This window comes from Anopheles moucheti, chromosome 3 (assembly GCF_943734755.1).
Source record: "Anopheles moucheti chromosome 3, idAnoMoucSN_F20_07, whole genome shotgun sequence".
Classification (NCBI taxonomy): domain Eukaryota; kingdom Metazoa; phylum Arthropoda; class Insecta; order Diptera; family Culicidae; genus Anopheles; species Anopheles moucheti.
Window position 1 is genome coordinate 53822453 of NC_069141.1, and position 26118 is coordinate 53848570.

Genomic DNA, 26118 nt, shown 5'->3' on the forward strand with positions numbered 1-26118 from the left:
TCAAATATTGTGAGACATCACGATAAATGTCCATGCAGTGTTGCACAGTGATGTTTCCGCAGACAACTGTCAAACAGGTTGGAAAACAAAAAAAAACTTTTGTTTTGCCAATGTGTTCCCTGTTCGTTTGGTAAGACTAGCGAAACATTATAACGCATTAAATATAACAAAAAGAGTAGGTGCGTTCACGAGCTGTGTAATAGACTTGTGCTGCACATGTACATCCAATTTGTTTTCGAATAATTTTGCACACTTTTCGGAAATTGGTGAAACTCAGCCACAGGTAGCAGCTACATCATAAAGACCTGCCAGTGGGTATGTCATTTTCGAAAGGTTTCTGCGAAACGTGCAGTGTTTACTTTGATTAACAATTGTATATTTTTAGTAATAAATATGGCAGATCAGCGACCAAGCACCTCTCAGCAGCTGACGCGTCAGAACCAGCAGCACCAACAGCAACAGCAGAACCAGCAGCAGCAACAGCAGCAAGAAAATCGTCAAGGTCGCAAACGCAGACTATCGATGAATCGAAAGAAGGGCAATAAGAAAGGTGCTCGGAAACAGGACGAAAGTGAGGAACCGATTACTAGTAAGCTTCTTCCGCCGGTCATTCAAAGTTTGAGCACGTGTCCACCGGACGGTGAAATGAATGCGTTCATTGCTGCTCTCCAACCCTTACCCGTGGAGGTAGACACGGCGCTCAACATGGTTAAGGACGATCTGCACCGCGTACTGCAGCTGTACAACGATAAAGTCACTATCTATGAGTTCGGTTCGATTAAATCGGGCTTGCTGCTGAAGGACAGCGATATCGACTTTTACATACATTATGCGAGCGAGAAGAACGACCGTGCTGAGCAAACGAAACTGATCCATATCATAAGCTCCCGTATGGATAGGGATCCTTGCTTTACCGGCATGGTGAAGATACTTGGGGCCAAGGTGCCGCTGCTGCGTGCCGTGCACGTGCGTACGAATCTTCAGTGCGACATTAACTTTAGCAATGCGCGCGGTTGCTACAACAGCAAGTTTATCCACGCCATCATGAAGTACGACGTGCGCATCCATCAGCTGACGCTGATAGTGAAGTTTTGGGCACAGTGTGCCTACATTCTGACGCCTCACAAGCAAATGAATTCGTACTGCCTCATTATGATGGTTATATTTTACCTGCAGACGCGCAAGCTACCCGTCATACCATCGATCGAGGACATGCAAAAGGGTATCGGACGAATTGAGTTTGGACCGTGGAATTTGGGCTACCCGCAGGAAATTCGCTACAAAACATTGAACTCCAACTCGGTCAAGGGGCTGCTGATGGGCTTCTTCAAGTACTACTTGGAGTTTGATTTTGCTAAGAATGTGATCTCACCGTTCGTCGGAAGGTTATTTTCGCTGGCGGAGCTCGAGAAGAAAGCGATCCGCGAGCTGGTACCGTACTATCGGGCGGTAGAACGCGAAGACTATCCGGAGTTTGTCGGTGGCCCGTGTATATCGATACAGGATCCGTTCGAGCTGAACGTAAACGTTGGAAAGGTGCTGCGCATGGGAGCACTGATGGATCAAATGAAGCTGAGTCTGAAGCATGCGTACGACCTTTGCCAGCGGCTTCAGAGCAAGGAATTTTCCAAGCTGCTCATAGCCCTGTTTACCGATGTGCAGCGGATCCCGAAGAAAGTGAAAGAGACAAAGAACGCGAATGCTCCCACACCGTCCACCTCATCGAGTGCAATTCCGAGCGGCACCACAATCAATGGAACGATAGGACCGCAACCGGGACCATCCGCTGGGAGTAGCGTACCAAAGACCGGGTCCAGATACACGTGCCGTTTGCCACCGTTCGAGAATGAGCTGTACCTGGTGAAGCAGATACTGCAGGCACGGGATCCGGGCCGTAAAACGATCATCACGGAAGAACGGGTCAGGCAGCTTTGGTTGGATTGTATGCCCGACTTTATTGAGGACATTCTGCGCAAGCTGTATATGGTGAAGGTGGAACTGATCGACACGCCGGCTGTTGCTGGTGACACGGGCACTAATCGCACCTACCAGCTTACCTGCGAACGGCAGGTGTTTATTGCCCGCAAGCGCATCAGTATTTCGAACGAGGAGGATTTGAAACGCGAAATCGAAATATCCAAATCGAAATGGGAACGAAACCATCAGCTACAGTTCAGTACCCGGGCGGAGATGGTTGCGGTGGATGGTGCGATCGAACTACGCGTACCGATCGATCAGCCGAAAAATGGCCCATTTCGGCTGTTTATCGATACGTGCTTCCTTGTGCACATTCGCAAATGTCTCCGAGGGTACTTTATGGTGATGTTGGCAAAGGCAAAGGAAAAAGCTCGCCAGTCAAAGCACGAGCCGGTATCGGTTGTTGGGAATGGTATGGATGGAACAGTGGAGAAAAGTGGAGCTCCTGTAGAAATACTACCAGCACAACCGGATGATGGGATAGACACGGAGTTAAGCAATAGTGTAAGAGAACAGGTGGACAGGTCACCAGCGCTAGAGGCCAGTATGGGACAGCCATTGACAACAGACAGGGAAACTAATAATGACACGGGTACGCCGGTTGTAAGATCTACCAATCAGAGCTAATGTACCGTAGAGCTAGGTTCTGTTGGATGGTAATTTTATCTTATTCCTTTTTTTCCTACTTCCTTTACGCTAGTTAGAATAGGACGCAACAGGCGGAATATATTTTTAGCGTGTATTCATATTTAATTATAATACATTAACTTTCATTTTTACATTTTTCGCCTCAGTAGTGACGATTATGGGAAGACAACGCAACCGAATGCGTTAACAAAATGTCTATAACGACGAGTTTAATAAATAAAATTCAAGTGTTTCGTTTTAATCACATCTGGTTCATTATTTATATTAGGATTCTGGGCTTGCAATATGAATATCTCTGTCGCTCTCTTAAATTTATTCCATTTCGAGTTGGTGCATGGCATCTTCTTCCTTCGGACGCAGATCGTCATCATCCGAATCGAGTGGAGCTGCTTCCATGGCTTCCCACAGTGTTGCATCGGTTTGATCGTCCACCGATTCACCCGTCGTGTCCATCGTTTGGGCCGGTTTCTTCACGCGTGGTTTACGCTTTCGTTTCGCCTGCATACGATCGAATTCGGCGATGTACTCCGCATAGTTGCCGGTATAACGAGCCGGTTTATCGGACAGATACTGATCATTTACGAGTCCCGCCGGAAGTTTCAGCACATCGTTCAGCATGAACGCAAACAACCACACAACTAGCGGTGTTTTCCCGTACACGTAGTGGGACTCTTTGTGGTAAAACAAATACCCATCCAGCTTCGATGAGGTACCAGGAAAGGCAGGATAGTGCGACCAACAAGCTTCCATCGCGCCATGTTGAGCTAGATCGTATAAAGGTAGTAAACTTAACCGGAAACCTTCCTTCCCGTTGGCCGTTTCCGTATCGAAGAGTTCGCCAAGACTGTGGTCGTGAAATTTAGACTCGATCCACGAGAACCGAAACTGACAATCACAGCTAACTAGATCTATCTGTGCGAGCACGAGTGCGTCAAGTATGTAAAATGTGCGATCTTTCGCCAGGATGCAATCGAGCACGATCGCATCACGCAGCGGCCGTTTCGTACGGATGGAAGCAATCGAACGGCCTCGTTTATTGAACGCGATCGCTAGCCTTTGGCGAAACACTAACAAACACCGTTGCCCTACGGGACAGGGCCGGACGAGCCACTGCTCAAGATCATCCGGCCGCTCGTGCATCCATTCGGACTGTTGCACCTTGTTCGCGAACAGCTTCGATGTGATGATGCGGGTTTTGCTTTTTTGCGGACGTTTCGTTTGGTTCTGTTGGCATTCCATCGATTCGCATGCATGCTGTTCCGTTTCGAGCTCTTCGAGCAAACCGACCCGCCCGGCATCCAGTTCCAGCTCGCGGGATCGCTTCTGTTTGTCGAGCAAACGTTGTCGTCGTTCCTCCTGCAGGATGGCGTCAGTTCGTCCATAGTTTTTGTACTGGTCAATAAATTTCGAAGCCGGTTCGTCTGTATCGGACATTATGCTGGGCAGTACGGGTATCGTTGACCAGCAAGCACTACAGGAAACACAGAACTACAGCGAACACAATTTGTTTTGGTGAAGGGTTTGTTTTGAGCTGAAACAGTAGGTCCTATCATTTGATTTCCTGTGTAGCCATTTTGAATAATCGAGAACAACAACATGAGCTTATTTTCGTGGTGTTTCGTATTTTCATCAAGCAACCTAGGCCTATTATAGTTAATTAATTTTTTCATACTCATTGTACTTCAAAAAGGGTTCTATATTTAGTTAGATGAAGTAAATAGTGGTTGTTAACTCCATAATATATTATGATTGTTATGGCCGTTCAGCATTTCCCATAGTGCAGTGCAATCGTACTGAATCGAAAGCGATTGAAGCTTTCAACCATCCCCCATATACGCTCGTTTTCAAGTTCATGTCAGACCGATTGCATACCTTTAGGTGTTTTGTACGCCCCTATAGTTAGACTAGCCAAGTAGCACCACATCCTTCCCAACAAATTTTCACACATTTTGATTCGCTTTTCCTTCTCCCGTTTGTCCCGTCCCTGGTAGAGTTTAAAGTTCCTGCAAAGCACATCTCTAAAGTTCCCGTAGTGTTTACAAAACGTTACCACTTACCGCTGTAGGCATGGTAATTCAGCGCGTTTGGCGTAGTTCGGCTGCTTCTTCGTCGCTCAATGTACCATCAGCGTCAGCTGCTGCGACGGTGGCCACTTCCGCTATTTCCTCGGCGGGAACGTCCGTGGCAACAACAGTTGCAACAAGTGCCTCAGAAACTTCGTCAACAAACAGCAGCAGCGGCAGTGTGTTGGTGAACGCTACCGAACCGGAAGCCACCGCTGGGCTGCAGTCGGGCATGAGACAGGTACGGGAAGTGTACACCCTCTAGAACATGGTTTTGTTTTCATTTGAGAATCGTTTTCTTTTGCTGCAGAAGCTGAAAAACACTCTTTCCGGTGAGGCAACGCTGGAAGCATTGAAGCAGCGATACGGTACGGGTCGTTCGTTTGTGAGCCAAACAGCGAACGATGCGGCCATCAAGTCGCTGGAGCTTTTGCGTGCCAACATCCAGTGCTACTTCGACAAGGAGGTGGATACGATTGTGAAGAAGTTCCATCAAACGTACTTCGTGCCAGCGATTCGAAACATTAAGGAAAATCTTGGCGAGGGCGCTATTTCCGATGAGGCACTGAAGAGTGTGTTCTGTTCACTGCTGGAAAACACCAAAGCGCAGTACGCATGTCAACTATCTTCACCTGCAGGCAACTCACTGTCCCGCGCCAACACTCCCGGCATGGAGCTAAGTGATTCCGATTCCAGCACGGACAATGCACCGGCCACGGGAGCGGCCACCAGTTTGCTGCACCAAGCATTGAAACGGAAGCTTCCCGAACCGAACCAGCCGGATTTGTTCAAGCGGCAGTACTTCTTGCACGGTCCCATCTTCCCGCACGCCCAGTATCAGAGTTTAACCACTTCGCAAACGAACAGCGGTTCCGGGTCGAACCTTGCGGTCGGTACTGTTGCATCACGAACGACGTCCGTGTCCTTTCCAACCACCGTCATCACCCCGGAAAGCCTGTTCATACTCGACTTTAAGGCAGCCCGTGTACTAGGCATTTCCGACTTCCGCGATCGTCTGGCCAACAAACACCCCGAGGTGCTACGCTACTGTCCCGACACGCAGGACCGGGATTGGTTGCTGCAACAGAAGCAGGTTACACCACTGAACAAAAACGGCCGGTTTTTCCTACTAGCACTGGACGATGTGAAAAAACTTATCGAACGAAATGCGTTTGAGCACGCGACAGCTGGCAGGTCCGGTGATCTCCATGGGTTTAAGGTGACGGAGATGATTTATGCAAAAATACAAAAGTTGCTAAAAGAACTCACCGAACGGCAACGGGCAACGGATGGGTTCGAATCACCGAAGGTACCCGCTGCGGTGGCCGCAAGGCCTCCACGTATCTCTTCGCTCAGTTCCTCGCATGCGACGCTGACGGCGCTACTGTCGACGCCCCACTCGCAGACATCCAGTGAGCCCGTGAGCAGTTCCTCTACGGTGGCCAACCTGGAGGGTGTCGAGTTGAAGCGTAGCTAAGTCTGATTCTAGTTCCTCTGTACATATCAATCGAGAAGCGGTGGCAGGCTGCACCCAACAGTGCTCCTGTCGCTGACAAAACGCATTGTACATTGTAATGTATTTGGGCGCGTGGCCACGTAGGTTTCTTTACGTCTACTTGATCGAACTGTGTTGTGTACGCTTTCGGTGTATTTTGGTGAGTTTTTCACGAATAAATATATGTACAAAATGGTGTTGGTAAAGTGCTTGACTTATATTTGCGTATTCGATGACATTTTGCTAGTTCAGCCGTTTGTGGTGCTCAGTAGTTGCAAAACAATTCAACCAGTCACACTTTCCCGCAAATATTCCCTGATTGCATGTAGATTGCATACTTGTAGGCGTTAGGAAATTTAAAGCAAATTTAAATTTGAAATAATGTTGTAGATTGTTCTACAAAGATTAATTGCTGGAAGATTTGTATAGCTATATTGAAACTAATAATTTTTCATAAACTAACTTAAATTTAGAAAAGAAAAATGTGTGAGTACCTTCTTCTAGTATTACTTTGTGTTCGGGATACATTCGAAAGCCAAAAGCTTCCCAGTTTGCGGAAATGATTTCGTGTTTTAAGATTTTGCACACCACTCCTCATCTTACCCCTTCGACAAGTGTTCTAAATTTGAAAGCATCAGGAAGAAGAGGGGAACGAAAAGGAAAACTTAAGGGAAAACCTCGCAATTTAAAGGAAGAAAAGGAAAAACAACCAGTGCCAACATAACTGGTGTGTTATTTGCATGAATTGTTGATGGAGCGACAGAGAGAGAGAGAGTTAGAGAGGTAGAGAGAGAGGAAAAGAGAAAGAGAAAAAAGGGATAGCAAATAGAGAGAAAGAAATGGAGAAGGTAACTCACTGGCAACAGGGAGCGGTGTGTGTTTATGTGGGATGTAATAAATGCGATGGCGATGGGTGGTGGGAGGTGGAAAATGATGCACTTTTGATGAGTGACCGGAACACATTTGCCTGTGTGGGTGTAGGAACGCAAGTGGAAAAGTGAGTGCTAGTTGAGGAGAAATGCTGTATTTGCATCTCTTTCTGACGATTTTCGCAATAGTTTGAAGTTTTAACACTAGAACCGCCGGACTTTGCAACCTTACTAGAACCGCCATATGGGACAATTTTGTCCCATTCGTTATGTATAAATTTTTAAACATGTTTATTATTTCCTAAGGGTTTCTTGTGGTAAAATAAATAATAAAGATCACAATTAGGAATAATAAAGCTTTATAAGCAACTTAATCAATAATTAAAATTGAGTTGAGATCATATCAATCGCATACCAAGGATATCAAGGGCAGGTTTTTTACATTAATATAACATTTTAGAACTTTTAGTGATAAGCGCTTTTGATTATTCCTTATAGGGTTGTACGACTGTGAATCTAGGCTTATAGCTATTAATTTTTTATACAATCAAGTAGGGGTTTTATGATCATAAAACAAGTCTTTTGTTCTAAGTTTTTTGGGTCTACGCGGGCGTATGTAACTCCCTTTAGAAACATTACAAAATTTCGATGTCAATATAGCACTAAATGACCAAAAGAAGAGGACAAAGCTTTTTCCGAAAGCAAAAGGAATACCAAGATTAATTATGTTAAGCATCTATAACACATCTTTTGGGTTCTTGGTATCAGGACATTATATTATATTGCTTCATCAAAACCTGGCTCACATGAAACGCATACGTACGAAGCTCTTTGAGTACATTTTTTACATACTGGTCTATTGCATGTAAAGCATTCGTAAGCACTTTTGCCCTCGGGACAAGACATTTAAACCTGGCAACACCGACGAACACAAGTTCTGGAACACAATCTTCAAGCTGGTTGTCGGATGATTCACCAGATGAGCATACCAATGGATCAAATAAATCGCAGTCAGAGGTATCGGCCAGAGGATCCCCTTCTGATTGATCACTGGAAATGTCGTTCAGAGTAGCGATAATATTTTCGGGTCGTAAACCACGCTGGCGCACCAAATTTAGATACTCTTGAAAGCGCACAAATACAAATTTCACCTTGCAAACACTTGCAATGTCCTAAGTACACCAGGCAAACTGGTTACGTGGGTGTTGGGAGCATGCACAGCGATCAAGACCAACAGGCAAATCGAAACGTGAAGGCTACTTGTTTGGAGCTGCAAGTATTGTGCTGGGGATCCCTATACGCAATAACCAGCAGTTGATGCTTTGAGTGGAGAGTTGGGGATAGGGGCACTCAGACGAACCAGTGCTTCCAATAAAATTGCGGTAGAGTATACAAAAACGGTGCTTACATAGATTAGCCGATTGATGATAGCGCAAAAATAAACACGTAGTAAGCAAATGTGAAAGCAGGTATGCAGTCGAATACTTTCGCGCACTTTTATTGTTCTATTTCTATTGACATGCCTTGTCACGAAAACGCATACACGCTAGTGCTGCCAGACTTGCAGAAGCACATCCATCACTCGTTGCAGCAGGAATATCAGCCATCACAACGTATTTTGCCTATGGGACAAAAATGTCCCATTTGGCGGTTCTAGGTTGGAAATGATTTTTTTAAAGTACCATATGGGTTACACAATTTTTGATCGGCGCATTCGAAAGATCGTTAAAAATAAATAAAAGTCACAAAATTTCAATGAGTTGACTCGACGGCAAGCAGAACAACACACCTTTTTCGAGTGCGATGGGACAAAAAAGTCCCATCGGCGGTTCTAGTGTTAAATCAGGATTCATTAGTTTGATTTTTTTAGCATTCTCTAGCAGAGTAACTAGCATAGTTTTGTGCTCTAATTGCACACAAAACAATTTAAACTTAGGAATGGGAAACTTTTATTTTTGTAAGACAATTTATTAAAGTTTACAAGTTTTGGGATTTCAATTCGTTTAAATAAAAATTATGCAGTTTTATTACTTTTTGGAATATTTTTCAATTCATGCGTTGTTTTGTTTTGTATTTATCAAAGAACTTTATTATTTTTTTTATCAATTTGTGACTGCGGCTTTCAATTAATCAACTTTCATATAAAGATTATTTTTATTCTTCAACGTTTCTTTTTTCAAACGTGTTTGTTATTTCATTTTGCGTTTATTTTCTATTCAATAACTTTATTTCTGTGTTACTAATTTGTTGTTTACATAACTATAAACATTGTTTTGATGGTCTCATGTTGCACCTAGTTTACTACAAACCCTTCATTCAAAACAAACAAAGGTGGACGCTCAAAGGTTCTTGGCTTAAAACGCGGTCTTAGACTGCACGTAAACGGAACCATACCCCCTTTCGCGTTTAAGTACCATTTGCTCCAATTGCATCGCTTATTTGCATGCAATTGTAGCGATAAGATGAAACAAAAACAGCGACCACCGCAGCTCGCTAGCACAATGGCAGCAAAGCCACCACGATAAAGCCGGTACCCAACGCAGCAGCCTGCCAGTCAGCAGTGTGCTGAATGTGAGTCCTGTTTGTGAGCGCTCGGTGGGCAAATCAAAACAACTCCCCCAACACGCAGACTATCCTTTGCGTGGGTGTGCGTTTTCGGCTCTCCGTGCACGAGCACGGCAGAAGGATGCTAAAACACCGGCTAAATCTGGTCCACCGAAAGTACGGAGAGCGGCAGAGCGTATCATTCGGTGAAAATCCCGGCCACTTTGAATGCCGGGCCGGAGTGCTCGGGAAGAGGCTGATGGGCGCAAAGCACACACGTGATCGGCTGGAGAGACCTGGTCGTTGCGCAAATGCGTACCGCTGCTGGCTGAGTGGCTGCCAGTGGTGGGTTTGTTGTGTGGTGCATCGGTATGCCACCCGAGCCCGAAACGCACAGCCGGCATTTGTTCGGTTCATGCGATGCACACGTGAGTGCTCTCCGGGGTGGGTCCCTGGTGCTGTACGGGCGAGCGAGATGGCAGATGGAAACCGATCGGGCCAACGGGCAGATGCGCACTTATCGCGGCATTGGTCTTGATTACGTACAGTGGTGGTAAGCTAAAGAATATTGATGCTTTTTTATTGGTAACAATATACAGTATTTATGTTTGTAATGTTTAAATGATACAATAATTTTGAAATAGCTATTCACTTTGTCCAAGAAAGCAGAACGATTATTTGGGGTTCTAAAAGTTGTCACAACTCAGGGTCAACTCTAATAGTTTTCCTGTGATTTATTCTGAAATTAACTCAGGTGAATATTTCAATAATAAATAAATATGAGAGACCGAACCTGGTGGAATGGTTCCACTCCTTACTTGCAGTAAACGACATCAGGTTAAAAAATTTCGCTCTTCAATTCCTTTGAGTTAAACCACTTCAAATATCGATGATTTGAACGGCGCATCATATACCGTTCCATGAAACGACGCTCCAAATATCGCTCTTTTGAATGTCCATATTATTTTTCCCGGCCCGGTCCTCCAAATTTTCCCACTCGTATTTTTCCCATCACTAGCGCCAGGGCTATACGGATCAGTAGGGTTTAAAATAACAAAGAATGGTTTAAAAATAAAGAAATAAAGAAATGAATGCAAAAACATACGCTTTAATAAACAAAAAAACATAAAAAAACACTATTTTAAAAATAACTCAGACGAGACTGTCTTAAAACTATACCCATCACTGTAAACACACACGGTCTGTGGGTGCCGAATGGTAGCTCAGTTTGCCGCGTGCGCTAGCGAGCGGGCGGACTCACGCAGCAAACGTTCAGTTCATTCATCGCTTTGGTAGTTGTCGAGTGTGTACTTAGGCCGGGTCCGCTTTTCCGTCACGACGAAAATCCGTTTTCGCTGTTCCAAGTCACCGTGTTTATCCCGTCGAAAGTTATAGCAAAAGATAACGCAAACGAGCGAATCAACTCAACGAGTGCACCAAGTGTGTGTATGTGCGTATTTGGCGTCGAGCAAAGCCCGTCAGTCGTAGTTTGGTCCTTTTACGCCTAGCTGGAGAGCGGTATTAGTCGGTACGGTACATCAATGATATCCCGTTAGTTTTCGATTGTGTGTATGTGGCGGCGCGTATCTAGTGTATGATAAATAGTAGCAACCAGTTCAGCTGAAAGGCACCAACGAAAGCAAACGTCACTTCACCATCGTTCAAAACGCAGCCTCAAATCGGTGACTCCATGCGAACCGTGGTACCGCGGCACGGTCGGTTTCGCATTTCGTGATCGTTACCATTTGGTGCCGCATCCCACACCGTCCGGCTGCGGCTGGGAAGGACAACGAACACCTTCTTTGCACGGGTTTGCGGGTGATTGAGTTTAAGTTAAATAAAAATGCCGCATCGTCGTGGCCCCAAACACCGTCAAGGATGTCTCGGGCTCGTCTCGGGCCGCTATAGCGGGTGCTTTTTGAAGCAGGGGCGCCCGAGCAAGCGAGAGCAACACTGGTGCGTGTGTTTGTGTGTGCAAGAGTGAAAAACCGGGCGGCAAAAAAAAACCCTGCAGCCTGCGGATTCGAGTGTTGTGCAATGGCCGCAAATCAGGCAACGCGTTGTGCTCTGATGCCGGGCAAAAGCAGCAGTAGAAACTACTACCTGGAAAAGTGCTCGAAAAGCAACTATAAGCGAATAGTTGATTCGGTACAGTGCGTTGGTGTGCAACATTTGCACCGGTTTGCTACACAACCAAGGAGTTGAGGGTTTAAAACAAACGGCAAGCCAGCAGGTTTAAAGCAGGGAGTCGCAAAACGTGGCAGGAGTCTAGTGCGAGTCTGCTGGAGCACGTGGCCTTCGCTGGTAGCTTTAATCGATTAACCGGCACACCGAAATATGTTTTGCATTCCTAGAAGGCAGTGGCAGTTGGGATGTTGGGCAAGGAAATGTGGGATGGTCGGGATTTATTTCGCATCATTTTCATAAAGTTTGAAGCTTTGTTTTGTAACTGCACCTTTTCCTGCTTGTTGAGCAAACAAGTGAAAATTGTTTGAAGTTCAAATTTTTCATGAAAAGTATGACGTATCATGGAGTATGACGTATAAAATTTAAATAAAATTCTGAAATAAATCATTAACTAAAGTACAGAGCAATAATTATACAAAAGAATCATTCCATAATTTAAGTAAATAAAACAAACACATAAAATAAGAGAACTTACCGAATAGAGGATATTTTTGAAACAAAATCGCAAACAAAATAGCTGTGCTATTGCAAGATAGGAATTAAATGAAGTAGGCGGAAGTTGTACTGAAAATAAAAATTTCGAGCAAATTATTTGTCAGTTTTGAAAAAAAAAGCTAGTGTTTAAGCTATTGATTCACACCTGCACCGGAAGTGACAACGTTTGCAGCCCGGAAACGAGTGTTTTGGCAACGTGCTGTGTCCTCGTGTGTGCAATATTACCAAAAAGGAGTTTGTTGTTGTTCATACGCTTCTGTGCATTTTTACAGGCCGTCAGGACACTATAATAATAGTCCGTGTGCGTATTTCCTTTTCGCTGGTTTTTTAGCAGTAGCGGTAGCATTTTCCCGTGCTTGTCACAGCCACAGTGTCTCTAGCATCGCGGTCGCGGTTGTAAAAGTGTGTGTAAAGGAAAAAAAAGCGCAAGCAAGCACCTTCCTGGTGGCTATTCCGAGGCGCCTTTTGTTCGATTGTCCCGCAGTGCGTGTGGCCGAGTGAGTGTGATTTGTGTGGGGGCGCTTGAAAGTTTAGAGCACGGTGGTCAGTAAGGTGGTGTTGTGCGTGCGTGCGTGCATGTGTGTGTGTGTTTCTATCGGTGTGTAAAGCGTGTAGAGCTAGCGTCAAAATTACGGCAAAATAAGCGTAAAAATAATTAAAATAAAATCGCCAAACGTCGCCCACCCGGTATCGCACCACGGTCAGTGTGTTTTTGCGGGGAAAATTTGTGTGCGGCTGGTAGTGAAATAGCGATCCCGTAAGGAGGCCATTGCAACGTGCGTTTTTTTCTTCTGCTGCTGTCCACCAGGAAATAATTCTCCGCCTCGTTGACGCTACAGCAACCTGTGCAAAACAAACGCATAACACCAACCCCCATCCGATTCGTAGATTATCGAACCGAGCGGCGCGCGTAAACAATATGGAGCACCAGAATCAGGACCTCGGTGTGCACCCGGGCAACAATCAGGCGGAGGTGCCGAACGATCCAGGGTAAGTGGAGCTGGAACTGGAATCAATCGATCTAGAAACAGGGTTAACATCGCGTGTGTGTGTGTGTGAAAACGAGGTGAACAGTAGAACCGAACCAACCCATTTGGAACAGGTCCCTTTTGGAGCGAGTGTTTGGACAAGTAGAGCTCCAGTTGGGTATTTGGACGACAGGATTCAATGTGGTGTATGAAGTTACTTGTAGCTTGTTTTTTTTCGCTAGCACGGTTCGATAGACTCTCTCTGGAGGTCTAGCCACGTTCAAGAAATGTACAGAAAGTTGAAGAATTCCGAGCTCCGAGTTCGTTGATTATTTGCTAGAAGTTCCCGGTGGAGTTTGGTGGAGTTCTACTTATTCCACTGAGCAGTTTCGTAGGGTTCTAGAATGCCTTACATGTCGGTAAAAGATGATCTTACAAAAAGTAGTCTGGTATGAAGGTTTAATTTCTTTGTTGGGCATTCTTTTTTCAGTTTTCCTTCAGAACCGCAGTGAGCTGCTTTAGTGAGTTCGTATATAAAACATGCATTTCAGCCCCGGAAGGTATTTCGAGCGTTCCTAGACCAATAGCTCTGAAGTTAAACTCCTACCGGAGACCTTCTTGCCACTAGGATGTTAATTTGCTCGATCAATAGCTCGATCGATGAGACGACTCATCGTTGTTTGCACAGTGCCGGATGAGCGGAACAAACCACGGGCAAAAGAAACTGAACCGGTTGCCACTTGAAATCGGGTCGGAACCGTTCTGCGGTTGAATCTTTTTCCCTCTGGCGATATGTGTGTGAGCTTGGGCTTGGGCTGGGGTATTGGTATCACTTGATTGAACATCTAACTACAACACACGCGGTTCCTGCTGCTGCTGCTGCGTGTTTGCATGTCCCATGACCATGGTACGTCACGCTCCCCGGCCCTGGGCAAACTCCACTGCAACGAAACGTGTCGAACGTCATCGGACGGAAGTGACGAGCGCACTTTTTTTTTCGTTCTTTCTTTTCACGCCCGTATCCTTCATCCTGCGTAAAGATCGCTACGGTCCGGTAAATGTGCTCTAATTAGATATTTTTACGACACGTTGGAACCATTACCGGGGGGTTTTTTTTTTTTGGGAAAAATGGAAGGTACACACGAGGTTTGCGGAACAACCGACCATAAGCGATGTATTGGAACGTACGATGCTACGACGACGACGGATGGACTGACTCCAACCGGTAACTAGCTCATTAGAAAGTAGTCTCTATTTTTAGGGATACAACCTCGCCGGCCCAGCTTTAGGAAGATTTGGGAGGGAGCAAAAAGCAAAAAAAAAGTAACAAAATTGGCACGTTTACTTGTTGGAAAGATCAGATGCACCTATACTGCTGCTGGTGCTAGTGCTCCTTCCCGTACGATCGTACACCATTCCAGATTGGAGGATTTGTGCGTGTTGGATCGAATTTTCTCTCAAACCAGCACCAAATCTACCTGATATCAACCGTTCGATATTCCATACGGGCTTGCAAGCTTCTTAACTCCATACCCAACGTCGGAGAGCGTCGGGCGTTTCCCTCTAGTCAAGAAAACGCCGGCTAACGAGCAGCGCGTGACCTTTCTTAGCGCGGTTTTTCGCGTCATGTTTGCATGTTTTACGTAACACCGCAACAAACGTGCCTCGTGTCGGTGCGATCAGTACTGATACGTGTCGCAGGGAAGGAAGAAGCGCGATCGCGTTAAATGCGTTAAAGAACGGCGCGCCGTGATCGCGTTTGCCCGTTGGCATTTTCGTCGTCGTACGCAGGCAGAAGAGACCTCCCTCCCTCTTGGCCCGATGCTTGATACGGACGTCAGCCCCTTTTGATGGAAAAAGGCGCATGCGCCAGTGGAGTAACTCGCGGGAAATTCACGTTTCGTGGTGGGTTTAGTTTTTCTCCACTGGCGTGCGCTAAACGACCTGCGCTCGCAGCGATGATGATGATGCTGCTGCTGGCGGTGGTGGAAATGAGAACCGTGAGTGATGATCGGTTACCAGGCAACAGTCGGTTGGCGATCAGGGTGTATGCACGACATTCGTAACAAAGTACACGCACACACCCTTGCGCGCACTTCAACTGCATCACAAATTGGCTCATGGTTGCATTTGCCGGCCGAGGGGGACAGTAATTTCCGCACCGTGCAACACGATGCTCCGATTCCACGTCCAGCAGCACTCACTCCAGCCGTCCTCCCTTGCAGGCACCGTTGGTGTGTCCATTCTATTTGCTTCGCTACGAGTAGACCTTCGGTCCAGCACAAAATGATCATAGATCATTGCATCTGTCCCAATGTAACGGCAGAGACCTTCGGCGAGAATAAACACCGTGACACCGCGTTGTTTGGTAGTTTGGACTAATACTTACAGCAGCTTCCAACCCTTCCAACGCGAGATGACCTTTGTGCAATGGCGGGCGTGTGCACGCGCAATATTATGCTTTAATCGATGTTTGAAATCAAATTCGCCCAAAATATATTGCATTAGAGCACCCCGCAAGGCTTGTCGTACGGGAATTGGAAAACCGATGACAGATTAATTGAGTTTTCCGGGGATAGGGATGGGGAAGCTTGGCTAAACCACGCTCATTAGTGCTGGATGTGATGATGTACAGCAGCGGGTAGAAGTTGGAATAATATAATTAATCGACGTTAAAGTTTGAAGTTGTTTGGCATTAAACATTCACCTTTGATCAGGGTTAAATGTTGTCGTTAAGTGGTTAAATGACATTAAGGTTTTAGTCATTTATTGGTTTGATGTAATTATTGGGCGACTAGTATTAATTAAATGCTGATCCATTTATCCGTCAATGCGCAGAAAGTTAGTTCAAAATCTACAAGGATATTAGAGAAAACTTTGACGTTACGTAATGATTAATAATTTAGTAAATTTCATTAAGTTATATACTCAGTAGTACAAAATACTTGAAAAATGTACGAGCCTTTTTGGGGTTTTATAACCTTACTTTCCTACTTCATATCTTGGTTGGAAAGTGTATCCTTTTGAAAACATACAGTAAAGTAATAATTTAATTTACGATTGTACACAATAAATTGCAGATGATATAGAAGTTTGTAAGCGACTCAATTATATCTAGAATATGTCATCAGCAGAGAAATTTTATAATTTCATAATTCAGCTTAATATTAAGCTACCCGTACACAGGACTGACTATCCAGCTGCGGGTAAATAAAGTCAAAGAAAGCCAGAAATGGCAGGCATAGACCTCTTGAGGTAGTTGTGTCGATGAATAAGAAGAATGTCAATTATTAATAGTAACATAATGTACTCATTTTAGCTTCACTGTTCCTAGCATTTCCTGATAAGTGCCGTAAGTGTTTCTATTATGGTTATACTTATATTGTGGTTATATATATGGTTAAACGATGCATATTTCGTATACAGTCATTTCTCAAATTACGCGACACTCTAGTTACGCGACACTCAAGTTACGCGAATTAGAGATACGCGAATCTCAAAATTTTGACTTGAAATTGATATTTTTTGTCAAATTTTAAAATATTCCATAAAATACGTTAAATTTTTATATTAAAGACATAAATTTTAATAAACAAAATTAACCTAATTGTCGTAACAAATGTAAAAATATCAATTGTAAATGCGCTTTGCACCGTGAAAAGAAGAAATTGTTCTCTGAATACTAAATATAAACAATAACGCATGCTTTATTAGCGTAACTTGGGAAATTACTGTACTGCCTTAATTGGATATCCGAAGTTCTGTTGGTTCAACTATGGACGTATGGAAAAGTGGTCTTTTTCGGGAAAATAGTCATGTAAAGGCGGTAGAAAGTGGACTAATTTGATGTCCTGGTGTTGATTTTTTTCATCCGGAAAAACGATTATAAGATCTTAACAATATCGTATATTTAACTGTCTTATTTAAACGTTAGAAAATATCAGTTTGGCGACATATGTTGAAACTGAATTATTTTTACATATGTAAGTGTTCTGCCTACAGCCAATGATGCAGAAGAGTAGGGTAATGTTAATATTTAATTATGAAAAGGATTCTGTAATTTAAGAATGACCATATTTCATTTAGGATGGATTATAATGCCCAGTATTGCTATATTAGGTGCGAACCTATATTGAATTAAAGACCAAATGGAGTGAATTTTAAATTGAATAGCAAGTTACTGACTGAGAATTTTACCGTATTTTGCCTATAATACAAAGAGAAATCAATTTAAAAATGAATCATTTGCAATTTTCATTCCGAGTCCATTCCTAGTCGATCCGAGTTCCATGAAACATTGTTCTGTTAATTTATATTGAAGAAATATTATTATTGTGTTGGGAATCGTTTTGCTTCTGTAGGCTGTTACCTCATTATGTGTGGATTAACAACTTTGGTTGGCAAATTTGCTATTTTAATTACATTTGCAGAACTTTGTAGCTTGGAAAAATGTAATCAACATCAGATGATGTTTTCAAACATGCGAATATGTATTTATTTGAACATATTCAAATAGTTTTTTACTAAACTTACAATTGCATAAAATTAACTGTATTACTGCTTGTTACTAACTTCTAACCATTTGAACGCTTTTGACAAATGCCTCTAATAGAGCGGTTTGCAAACAATATTGTAAGACGCATTTCCTGTTTTCTCCGACGCCGAAACAAAACCAGTAATGACCCATCTCGAGTCACTGCTTCGCGTGACATTTATGCAAGCAACAAATTTGACCACAACCGATTGGTGTGCCTTGCCGCATGCAAATAACGCGCTTCCACTTAAACTGCTCCTCCCCACAACGTCATATGCAACGATCCCCGACCGCATGGCCATGCTCGTCGCGCGTATGGAAATTGGTTTCCCGCTTCCCGCCATTATCATTATCCGACGATTATCGTTATTACTTTGACAGTGTGTGCGCGGTACGTTGCATGGAACGGGATGGAACGCTCTGTCACGAGTGCAACACGGCTTACCACAGAACCCACCCAAACTATGCAAACCCCACCGAAGACCGGAGAGGGTTGCCAAAAATCTGTGGAAAATGTGGTAGCTGGCACCTTTCTTAACCCTCCCGGCTGTGGCTCTGAAGATTGGTCGCTGTGGTTCAGCGCGTGTGCAGAGGAGAAGTGTCTTATGCAAATCTTTCCCATAACGTAACGTGTCGCTCAATTTACATTGTCATTTCTCGTGCAAAACCACAATGTTCGCACGGTTGCATCTTGTTGTGTGGTGCGGTGGTGTTTTCTGCTGTCTTTTTTTTTTGGCTTCACCCGCATTTCGGTTACATTTCGATGTCGAATGACATTTCCGTGCGACACCTTTCCGCATTTAGCTTGCAGTAACGCGCTGTGTTCGAGAAAACGCATCAACACGAACCCGATCGTTAGGGAACGAAATGAAGGGAAGAGGCAAAAAGTGGACAGGGGGTAAAAGGGGGAACACCAAACCTCCGTAGTAACGCATTGATTTCAACACCTTGTTCGTGAAATTCGCACGGTTTAATCAATCGTGCCCAGCTCTGCCGGTGCAACTCGGCTGGCAATGGCAGTGACAACGGGGCCGTAAAATGGCCGTCAGTACAATCTCGCGGATGCACCTGCGGAATACATCTGCGGAATGTACCGCGCACGATGCAATTACGTTGTGTCCGCATATGACTGTTATTAATACTACATTAATGGTAGTACCGTATGTACGGCCTGCCGGTTGACATCCTGTGACTCTTTCGCAGCATAATTGTGTGACTGCGAGCTGTACCCGGCCACGTACGGCCATTGATGAGCGCGATACGCACACAAAGCTCTTTGTGAGCCCCGCGATTGATGTACGCGTTAGGTGCGCTTGCACCGCAACATACGACACCGTACGATGCGTACGGTGGGGTGATGAATTATTGCAATCGAACGCAGCGCCAAAGCGGGCGAGTGCAGTAAGTTGAGGCGCTACGACACAACTGATCAAATTAGTACCTTTCATAAATTAACCATATCGGTTGGCATGGTGGTTGCACAGCTGCACCTGTGCTGAGTGTTCGATACCGTACTGACGGACCATTATGGTCAATTGAGAAAGTCAGTTGAGCATATATCTGAATTTGAATTTGAAGGTGTGGTGAATCTGATGTCATTTGGTTCTGGTTTTGTTTGGGGAATAATGGTGGAGATACAGCTTCATTGACCTTAGGAGATATACATCTTATTTGTGTAAACATATTTTGAAGTATGCGAACAACTTCCGCAAAATAGTTAAGGATTAAAAACGGTTTGATTAAGTTTGTGTCACTCCTAAAGGGTCTGGGACTTCAAGACGTCTAAATAAAAAAAAGACTTAACTACAGAACAGTGACAACATGTTTGAGGAACATCTTGGCAAATTAAGAGGAAGCAAATCAATAATATATTACATTCCAACCTCGTAGCACTCAGAAAGTATCAATATCAAACGATATTTTAATTAGTTTCGAAAATTAGTTCGAAAACGTGTAATATAGGATCGCATTTCAGTGGTCATACTTGGAATCGAATCTCAACCAGACAGTTCTCGGCTCTGCAGGACTATCTATCCTGCGGCAATCGAAGTTCCAATGCCATAAAGCAGAAGAATTCCATAATTCCATGTGCTTTTGTTAACTGTCACGGAATGAGAGCCATCTTCTCATTTTTCATGGCACTTCTAGTGATCATGTAGATGATCTAAACTCTCTTAAATTGATTGGGTCGTATGGTAATTTTTACATAACGTGACTAAGCCGTACGATTTCAGACAGTCTGATGCTGCATCTGATTTAACGATCTGATAGGTAATACCTGTCAGTTAGTCTTCGTATGGGAGGATTTGTTCGGATTGGATTTAGTACATCAGTGTCTTATACTATTGTTTATAAAGCATCTGTAGGGTAAAACACTGGTTTTCTCAATTTTGATTAGTGATAGCAAAACTCACGTGTTTCCTAGTTCGTATAACGGCGACAACTGCTCTTTATTTCTAACAAATACAAATATGACAAATATGAATACAATGCGACCGTTTATGCTCGCTGGTCGACGAGTTCGATAGCGTTTAGACCAGTTCCTCTATAGCGCAATAATTCACTCAACAGCATCTAGTGTCTAATCTAGTGAAATTCATGGTTAGGTTTTAGGTTTTCATACCCCTGATTCAATCATTCTTATCTAGCCTGGTAGTTTTGACACTAGAAGTTCTGAAAACTGTACAAAAGTGACATCATTGTATAGCTTCCGGCATTATTAATGTTCGTTCTAATGACGCTCGTTCTACGTTGCTATTGATAACTCCATTAAGTCTGATTAGTATGGATACTGTAATCAAACCTAGATTTCAAAGGAGTTCATTATATCTTACAACTTTCACCTGGGACTGTGATATATTGAAGGGACTGTAGTGTAGGTTACTACTACTTTATGACGCAGATCGCTTCGTTGAAAAGATCTGTCCTCGCGGACTTTTTTTGTGATCAAAGAGGGAATGCCTCGTATCGGAATGCCTCTCCAGATGCCTAGTTGGCTATCCTGACCAAAGTGTTATAACTATATCACTATCACTAGTGCTATAGTTATAACTCATTTAGCATCTTTAACGAATTTCCATACATCCTGTATCTACTCTGTTTTGTTGTTACGTCCGCGATGTTAAGTATTCCCGCTAGAGTCTAATTAGCAAAATGTAAAAAAGTGTCATTCGCGCTAAGTCAGGCATCGTTCTTGGAAATATTTCAACTCATCACCACTGACAATTTGCGTTCGATCGGAGTCTGCCCGTTTCGCTATTGCTAAGCAGAACGAGCACAACCTTCAGCATGGACCGGGAACTAGCAGAAGGGAATGGTGTCGGCACGACTTATCAATCAAATTGGAGTGACAAATCGGTGCAGCTTCGCCGCATACTTTACCACCCTACCCCTGGCCTACAGACACCCAGTCAGGCAGACACCCAGTTTGCAGAAGTGTTCGGGCCCCCGGGCCATTTCCACCCTCCGGCCGTGTACAGTGTCGTGTTTTCGGTTTGCGTGTTACAACCGACGACGCCAACGTTTCACCCGTTAGCCCCGCGTTGGCCGTACCGCTACGTGCGGTAAGCAACCAACCGCCAAGTTTGTTTGCTCGGTGGGTTTTCAATTATTATCGGCAGGAGGATGGACCACCACCCCGCACCGGAAATGGCTAGAACCGAGCTAGGGATGTTGATGCTGCGGTTGATTACAATCGCAATAATTACTTTCCTTTGCTTTGCCAGCGGGCGAGACGCGCATCCACCCAATGCAAAAAGGGGGCAAGGATTGACGGATTTGCTCCTAATCAACGCTTCGACTTCTGGCGCAATGCGTCTACGTTGGTGGGTTTGCTGTTTCGGTGCCGGGTGCTACCGAAGCTGATTGTGTTTATCCATCAAACAGTCGATTTACTGTTCGACGGGTGGATGGGTTTTCGATTGTCAATTGTACGGTGTTTGGCGCCAAACACGTTGAAGTGAAAGATTTAGTTGAGCTGACTCGAACGAACGGATGCTTTTGTGTGGAAGCTAATTTTTTGTTGATAATGAAAGATTTAAATGCCTTCCTGTTACAGCATCATGCTAAGTAGGCTCATTAGTCGGGTGTTACCATTTCCCACCAGATGGCGCAAGTGGATCAAGAGCAATTAAAAGTGACAGTTGTTAAACGTCAATGTGTTAGTGAATCAATATGAATTATAGCTTTTATTTTCATCGAACAACATCAGCATTTTACACCTTGTGATAGTGGTGCTGCTGATCACGCTTGTGACGCATCGAGCAACGGTTCACTTCACATCCGTCGATCAGTCTCGGGGAGGCTGAACGCTCACCGGCAAATTGGGAGTTTTTCCCCGGGCTATTTTAGGATCAGTTTTGTTCTCGGTTCCGCTAGCAGCTTCAAGCTGTCTGTCGTGCTACCACGATTGAAAAGTGATTGAAAAGTGACTCGGCTTTCGGTGACTCGTGGTTCGCGGTTGATTTTCGTTTTGCACGGCGGTGCGTTTTATTTTCGACCAGACCAGCCAAGCGTTTGAATGATCGGAAATACATTTTAAAGCGGGGAGTACGAAACCCGATGGGAAGATGCACTCAAGAAGCAAGATCGGGCACGTACCGTTTTCTAATGTTCGGGCATCGCGTTCGGGTTGTCGATTGAAGTTTATGGTTGTGGATGAAATTTGATCTACCGCCGTGTGATGCGAGTTTGGGTTTTGTTTCCTGTTCGGTGAGACAATTTACTTACAAAAGTCTTAAGGGAGGCTAGGGTTTAGATAGACACAAAAAAAGTGGACGCACATTTCTTTACCTTTCAAAGTGACTTGGCGCCAACATGACTATTACTCATGTTTTTCTTGTCTTAAGCACTGTAGGAATAAGACTAAAGCGATCGTCTTTTTTTTAGTTTCGTACGTCGGATGACTAAATTATGTCAAATGTTTGACCCTTGCCGATGGTTGGGAAAGCTGTCAGTTGCATACTATGTAGCAGCGGTTGTTTTAGATTACGTTTTTGTTCCTTTTTAAACAACTCAACCAATCAATGTAAAGAGCGCACTCTCGCACACGATCTCGCTGAAGACGATCGAGTGTGAATGTATCTTTGGCACTACCGAAGAAAAGGCAGCGAATGTTGCTAACGCATCGCGCTACAACAAACCACGTGCTAATTGCTTTGTCATGCATTTGTTAAGTGGTGAGAAGCTTATGTTTAGAAGAAGAAAACACACACTCATAGAAACCGGGTACGGGCCATGATACACCCGATGGGGATGCGCTTGCAGTGCATGATGATGGTGAGCGCTGAAATTGATATCTCTTCGGATATGGCATAATGGATGCGGGCGGTGCGCGTTGATCAGCAACCAGCGCAGGAAGTTATGCTTCAGATACGGCATGGTTATGCTGGTTGGCTGTGTAAAGGAATGGCCGGGTGTAGATACATCCGAGAAGGGGGTGGTGCGATGAAGATCCAGTTGTGGTAGTGTGTAATAATTTATTAAAAACCGTCTCGAAAACGCGCGCAGCCCGTGAAGTGTGTGGAGTAAGATGTCACATTAATTACACGAAGCGATTCATTGTAATGTGTCCATCAGTTGTTGCTTCTTGTTTTCAAGCCTTAAACATATTCTTACCCATTAAAGAGTTGAAACAAGGCAAAATATCTGCACCGTTGGGAGTTTTCCTTCTTGTTGTGCTACAAAATACAACGCGCTCTGTGGGAACTTCATTTCCTACATCGTAATGGTTGCCAAATTACCTTCATTTTGATTTCGCATGGACCTAAATTTAAATATCGAACACTCGCTGCGTCGGTGTGTACCAGGGCCCAGAACCCCGGGCAGTGTACTCCACGAAAAAAAAACAACAACCGGTACCGGTGCCGGAGCGATAAAGTTTTATTTCTTCTCGCCGAAATAAATCGACACGTGGGGCAACATTGTGGGGAGGGCAGAATTGGGGTTGGAGATCTCCCTTAGCACACATACGCACCGTTTGGAGAGCAAAGTGGAGCACGACCAGCCGGGTACGAGTCAAGTCGTTTCGTGCTGTTTTTATTGTCCATCGAATGTATCGGAAATCGGCAACAGAACAGTAACGCAAGTACGCGTTCGGCTTGCTCCTTTTTTTTCGGAGGTGGTATTGCGTTGATGCGTGCTGTGCGGCCCAAAAGACACGAGAAGAAGGTTCGGTTGTACAGCCTCGCAGGTCAAGAGCAAAAAAAAAAAACAAAAAAAGGATAAATCCCTTCGGAGTCTCATAAGCGTGGAAACGGGTGGATCATCACCGTGACGGCTGGGGCCGTGAGTGAAGCAAAATGTGGATCACCATGGGGTGTGGAAAACGGCGAGGACGACTCAAGGCTAGCTCAGATGTCACCAACAAAAAACAGAACCAAAAGAACTGTAAAAAGTCCAACAAGATGACCTCGAAGAGATGCCGGTAGCCCGAATGGCCCGGATGCTACGAAACACTGACACCCGGTTCGCAACGGTAGCAAATTTGCTTCAACCCAAGAAATCTTGGATACCTTTACCAGTGCGAGCCCAGCCCGAAAACCCTCTCGAGAGACACTCGCTCGTGCCGCCGGTGCTGAATTGTGGGTGCTGGAAGCGAGCAAAAAACCAAAAAAAAAAACAAAAAAGTACCTCGCAAGAGATCGTGGTTGGGATTGCTTCGGGGCTCTAACCTTTGGGGATCTTCTCGTTGTGTCCCTTTTTGCCGGTGTGGGGATTGACCTGGGGATTGTTGTCTACTGCGGGGGTGTTTTTTGTTCTTTTTTTCGTTTTCTCAATCACTTCCGCTTTGCCCACTTACGTTTCGCGGGCGAACGCTGGGTGGGTGGATTTTATTTGGGTCACGGTGAAGACACATTCCGGCCCCCCGAGTGTGGCCCCCCGGGGTGCCCGTTATGCTCTCGACCGCTCGACCGTTAAAGGGCATCAGCTGCAGCGGCACCTTCGGATGCTGGCAGTAAGCTTCCCTATCCCTTACCGGGTCGCTTCTGCCCTGGGCGAGGGAATCGTATTTCATCTACAGGGCACCGGACACCGTTCCACATGCCGATAAAATCCCTTGTGCCGGTAGCCAGGGTTTGTATTGTTGTCCTGCGCCCCAGAACCGTTTTGTCTGGGGAGGAGATTGTTTAGCGGGCGGAACAGGCAGCATCCCTTTGCGGTTGCTTGCACTTGGCGTATGTTTTATTTATTCTTCACTTTGCCGACGATGGTGGTGGTTGCAGTGATTCTTCCAGGAAGAATCCGACCATGCCATGGATGAATCGATCGAAAGGTTTGCATTGCCTGGGGGAGGGCCAGCCAGTTACGGGCGTTCAGACGGTCAAAATAGTGTTGTAACAGTAGCTGTAATGACGACAGTCTCGTGGCGGACCCCGTAGGCAAGACCCGCCAACAGGACGATAAGGACGCACAGAAATAGAAAAAAAAACAGGGAAGAAACAAGACCGTCGGCCATTTCCCGCTGACTTGCAGCTCGCGAAATGCCGCTTGTGTGCGGTAGCGGACCAGTTGGTAGTTATTGTTATTCGGTCCCCAAAATGGCGAGGGTTGGGCGAGGGTCGGGTTTTGGGGTGCAAAGAAAGCGAAGGCTAAAGCTTTGTGTTGTTACATAACAATAACAATATAAGCAGGGGCCCAGCTAGCTATCGAGAACCAGAATCGAGCTTTCGGCCCAAGAACGAGAATCGGAGCGTGAGTGACGGGTCGGGACGGGTGAAAATGGCTGTTATGCCATTCCAGCTTGCTTAAGGGCTGATACGGCTTGCTGATACGAATTCGAAGTGAAGTGGATTCCTACGGGTTGGGTGGTTGTTGTTTTCTTCGCCCTTAACCGGAACAGCACGCCCGGCGGAAGTTGGTCGGATTTGAACGGTTCAGTGCGGGAGGTTCAGGATCTGGCCTTGGACCATCCCCGTTAACACCGTATGTCACCAGCAGGAAGGAATTGCTGCCCGAACTGTTTCCACTTGTTTGCCATCCGTTTTGCTCATCCCGAGGTATTTGCCCATTCTTAAGCTGACTTTCCCATAAGATTCCTCCGTTTGTTCCAATTACTATCACACAACGCTTCTAAACCCGCTTCCTAACATCCCCCCCTCCCGCCAAAAAAAAAGCTGTACGGCTGAGTGTGCCATAAAACACCCTCGGTTTTTAGGGACAGATTTTGCCTTTTCCTTCCGGCTTTCCTGGTGCTTGAAGCTTTATTTTACTTCCGGCTCGTACGCACTTCAAAACCCGGCCGAATGCCATCTGTTCGGAGGCTTTTGCTTCTAAACTTCCGCGTGATGCCGTCATTTAACGAATGACCCGGCGAATTGATGCGTAATAGTGGAGGCTT

General features: G+C 45.0%; 4 protein-coding genes across 7 annotated transcripts in view; 3 read left to right on the plus strand and 1 right to left on the minus strand.

Moving 5' to 3' along the window:
- The first annotated feature begins 163 nt into the window (after positions 1 to 163).
- LOC128301662 (uncharacterized) lies at positions 164 to 2860 on the plus strand. Its single transcript, XM_053038249.1, has 2 exons — positions 164 to 315; positions 386 to 2860. The coding sequence occupies exon 2, from the start codon at positions 394 to 396 to the stop codon at positions 2602 to 2604; it is 2211 nt and encodes a 736-aa protein (XP_052894209.1). The 5' UTR covers positions 164 to 315; positions 386 to 393; the 3' UTR covers positions 2605 to 2860.
- Positions 2709 to 4115, minus strand: LOC128301663 (snurportin-1). The gene has a single exon (XM_053038251.1). The coding sequence runs from the start codon at positions 4057 to 4059 to the stop codon at positions 2938 to 2940; it is 1122 nt and encodes a 373-aa protein (XP_052894211.1). The 5' UTR covers positions 4060 to 4115; the 3' UTR covers positions 2709 to 2937.
- A 429-nt stretch (positions 4116 to 4544) lies between these two features.
- On the plus strand, positions 4545 to 6293 carry LOC128304104 (deoxynucleotidyltransferase terminal-interacting protein 1). The gene is made up of 2 exons (XM_053041239.1): positions 4545 to 4929; positions 4999 to 6293. Exons 1-2 carry the CDS (start codon positions 4693 to 4695, stop codon positions 6163 to 6165), a joined length of 1404 nt encoding a protein of 467 aa, XP_052897199.1. The 5' UTR covers positions 4545 to 4692; the 3' UTR covers positions 6166 to 6293.
- A 6554-nt stretch (positions 6294 to 12847) lies between these two features.
- The window catches only part of LOC128302606 (RNA-binding protein Musashi homolog Rbp6), a 684518-nt gene continuing 671247 nt past the window's right edge, over positions 12848 to 26118 (plus strand). For all 4 annotated transcript variants that reach the window (XM_053039462.1, XM_053039466.1, XM_053039463.1 and 1 more), the window contains exon 1: positions 12848 to 13268. In XM_053039462.1, coding sequence (XP_052895422.1) covers positions 13198 to 13268 — 71 coding nt within the window. In that variant the 5' untranslated portion in view covers positions 12848 to 13197. The remainder of the gene's footprint in view (positions 13269 to 26118) is intronic.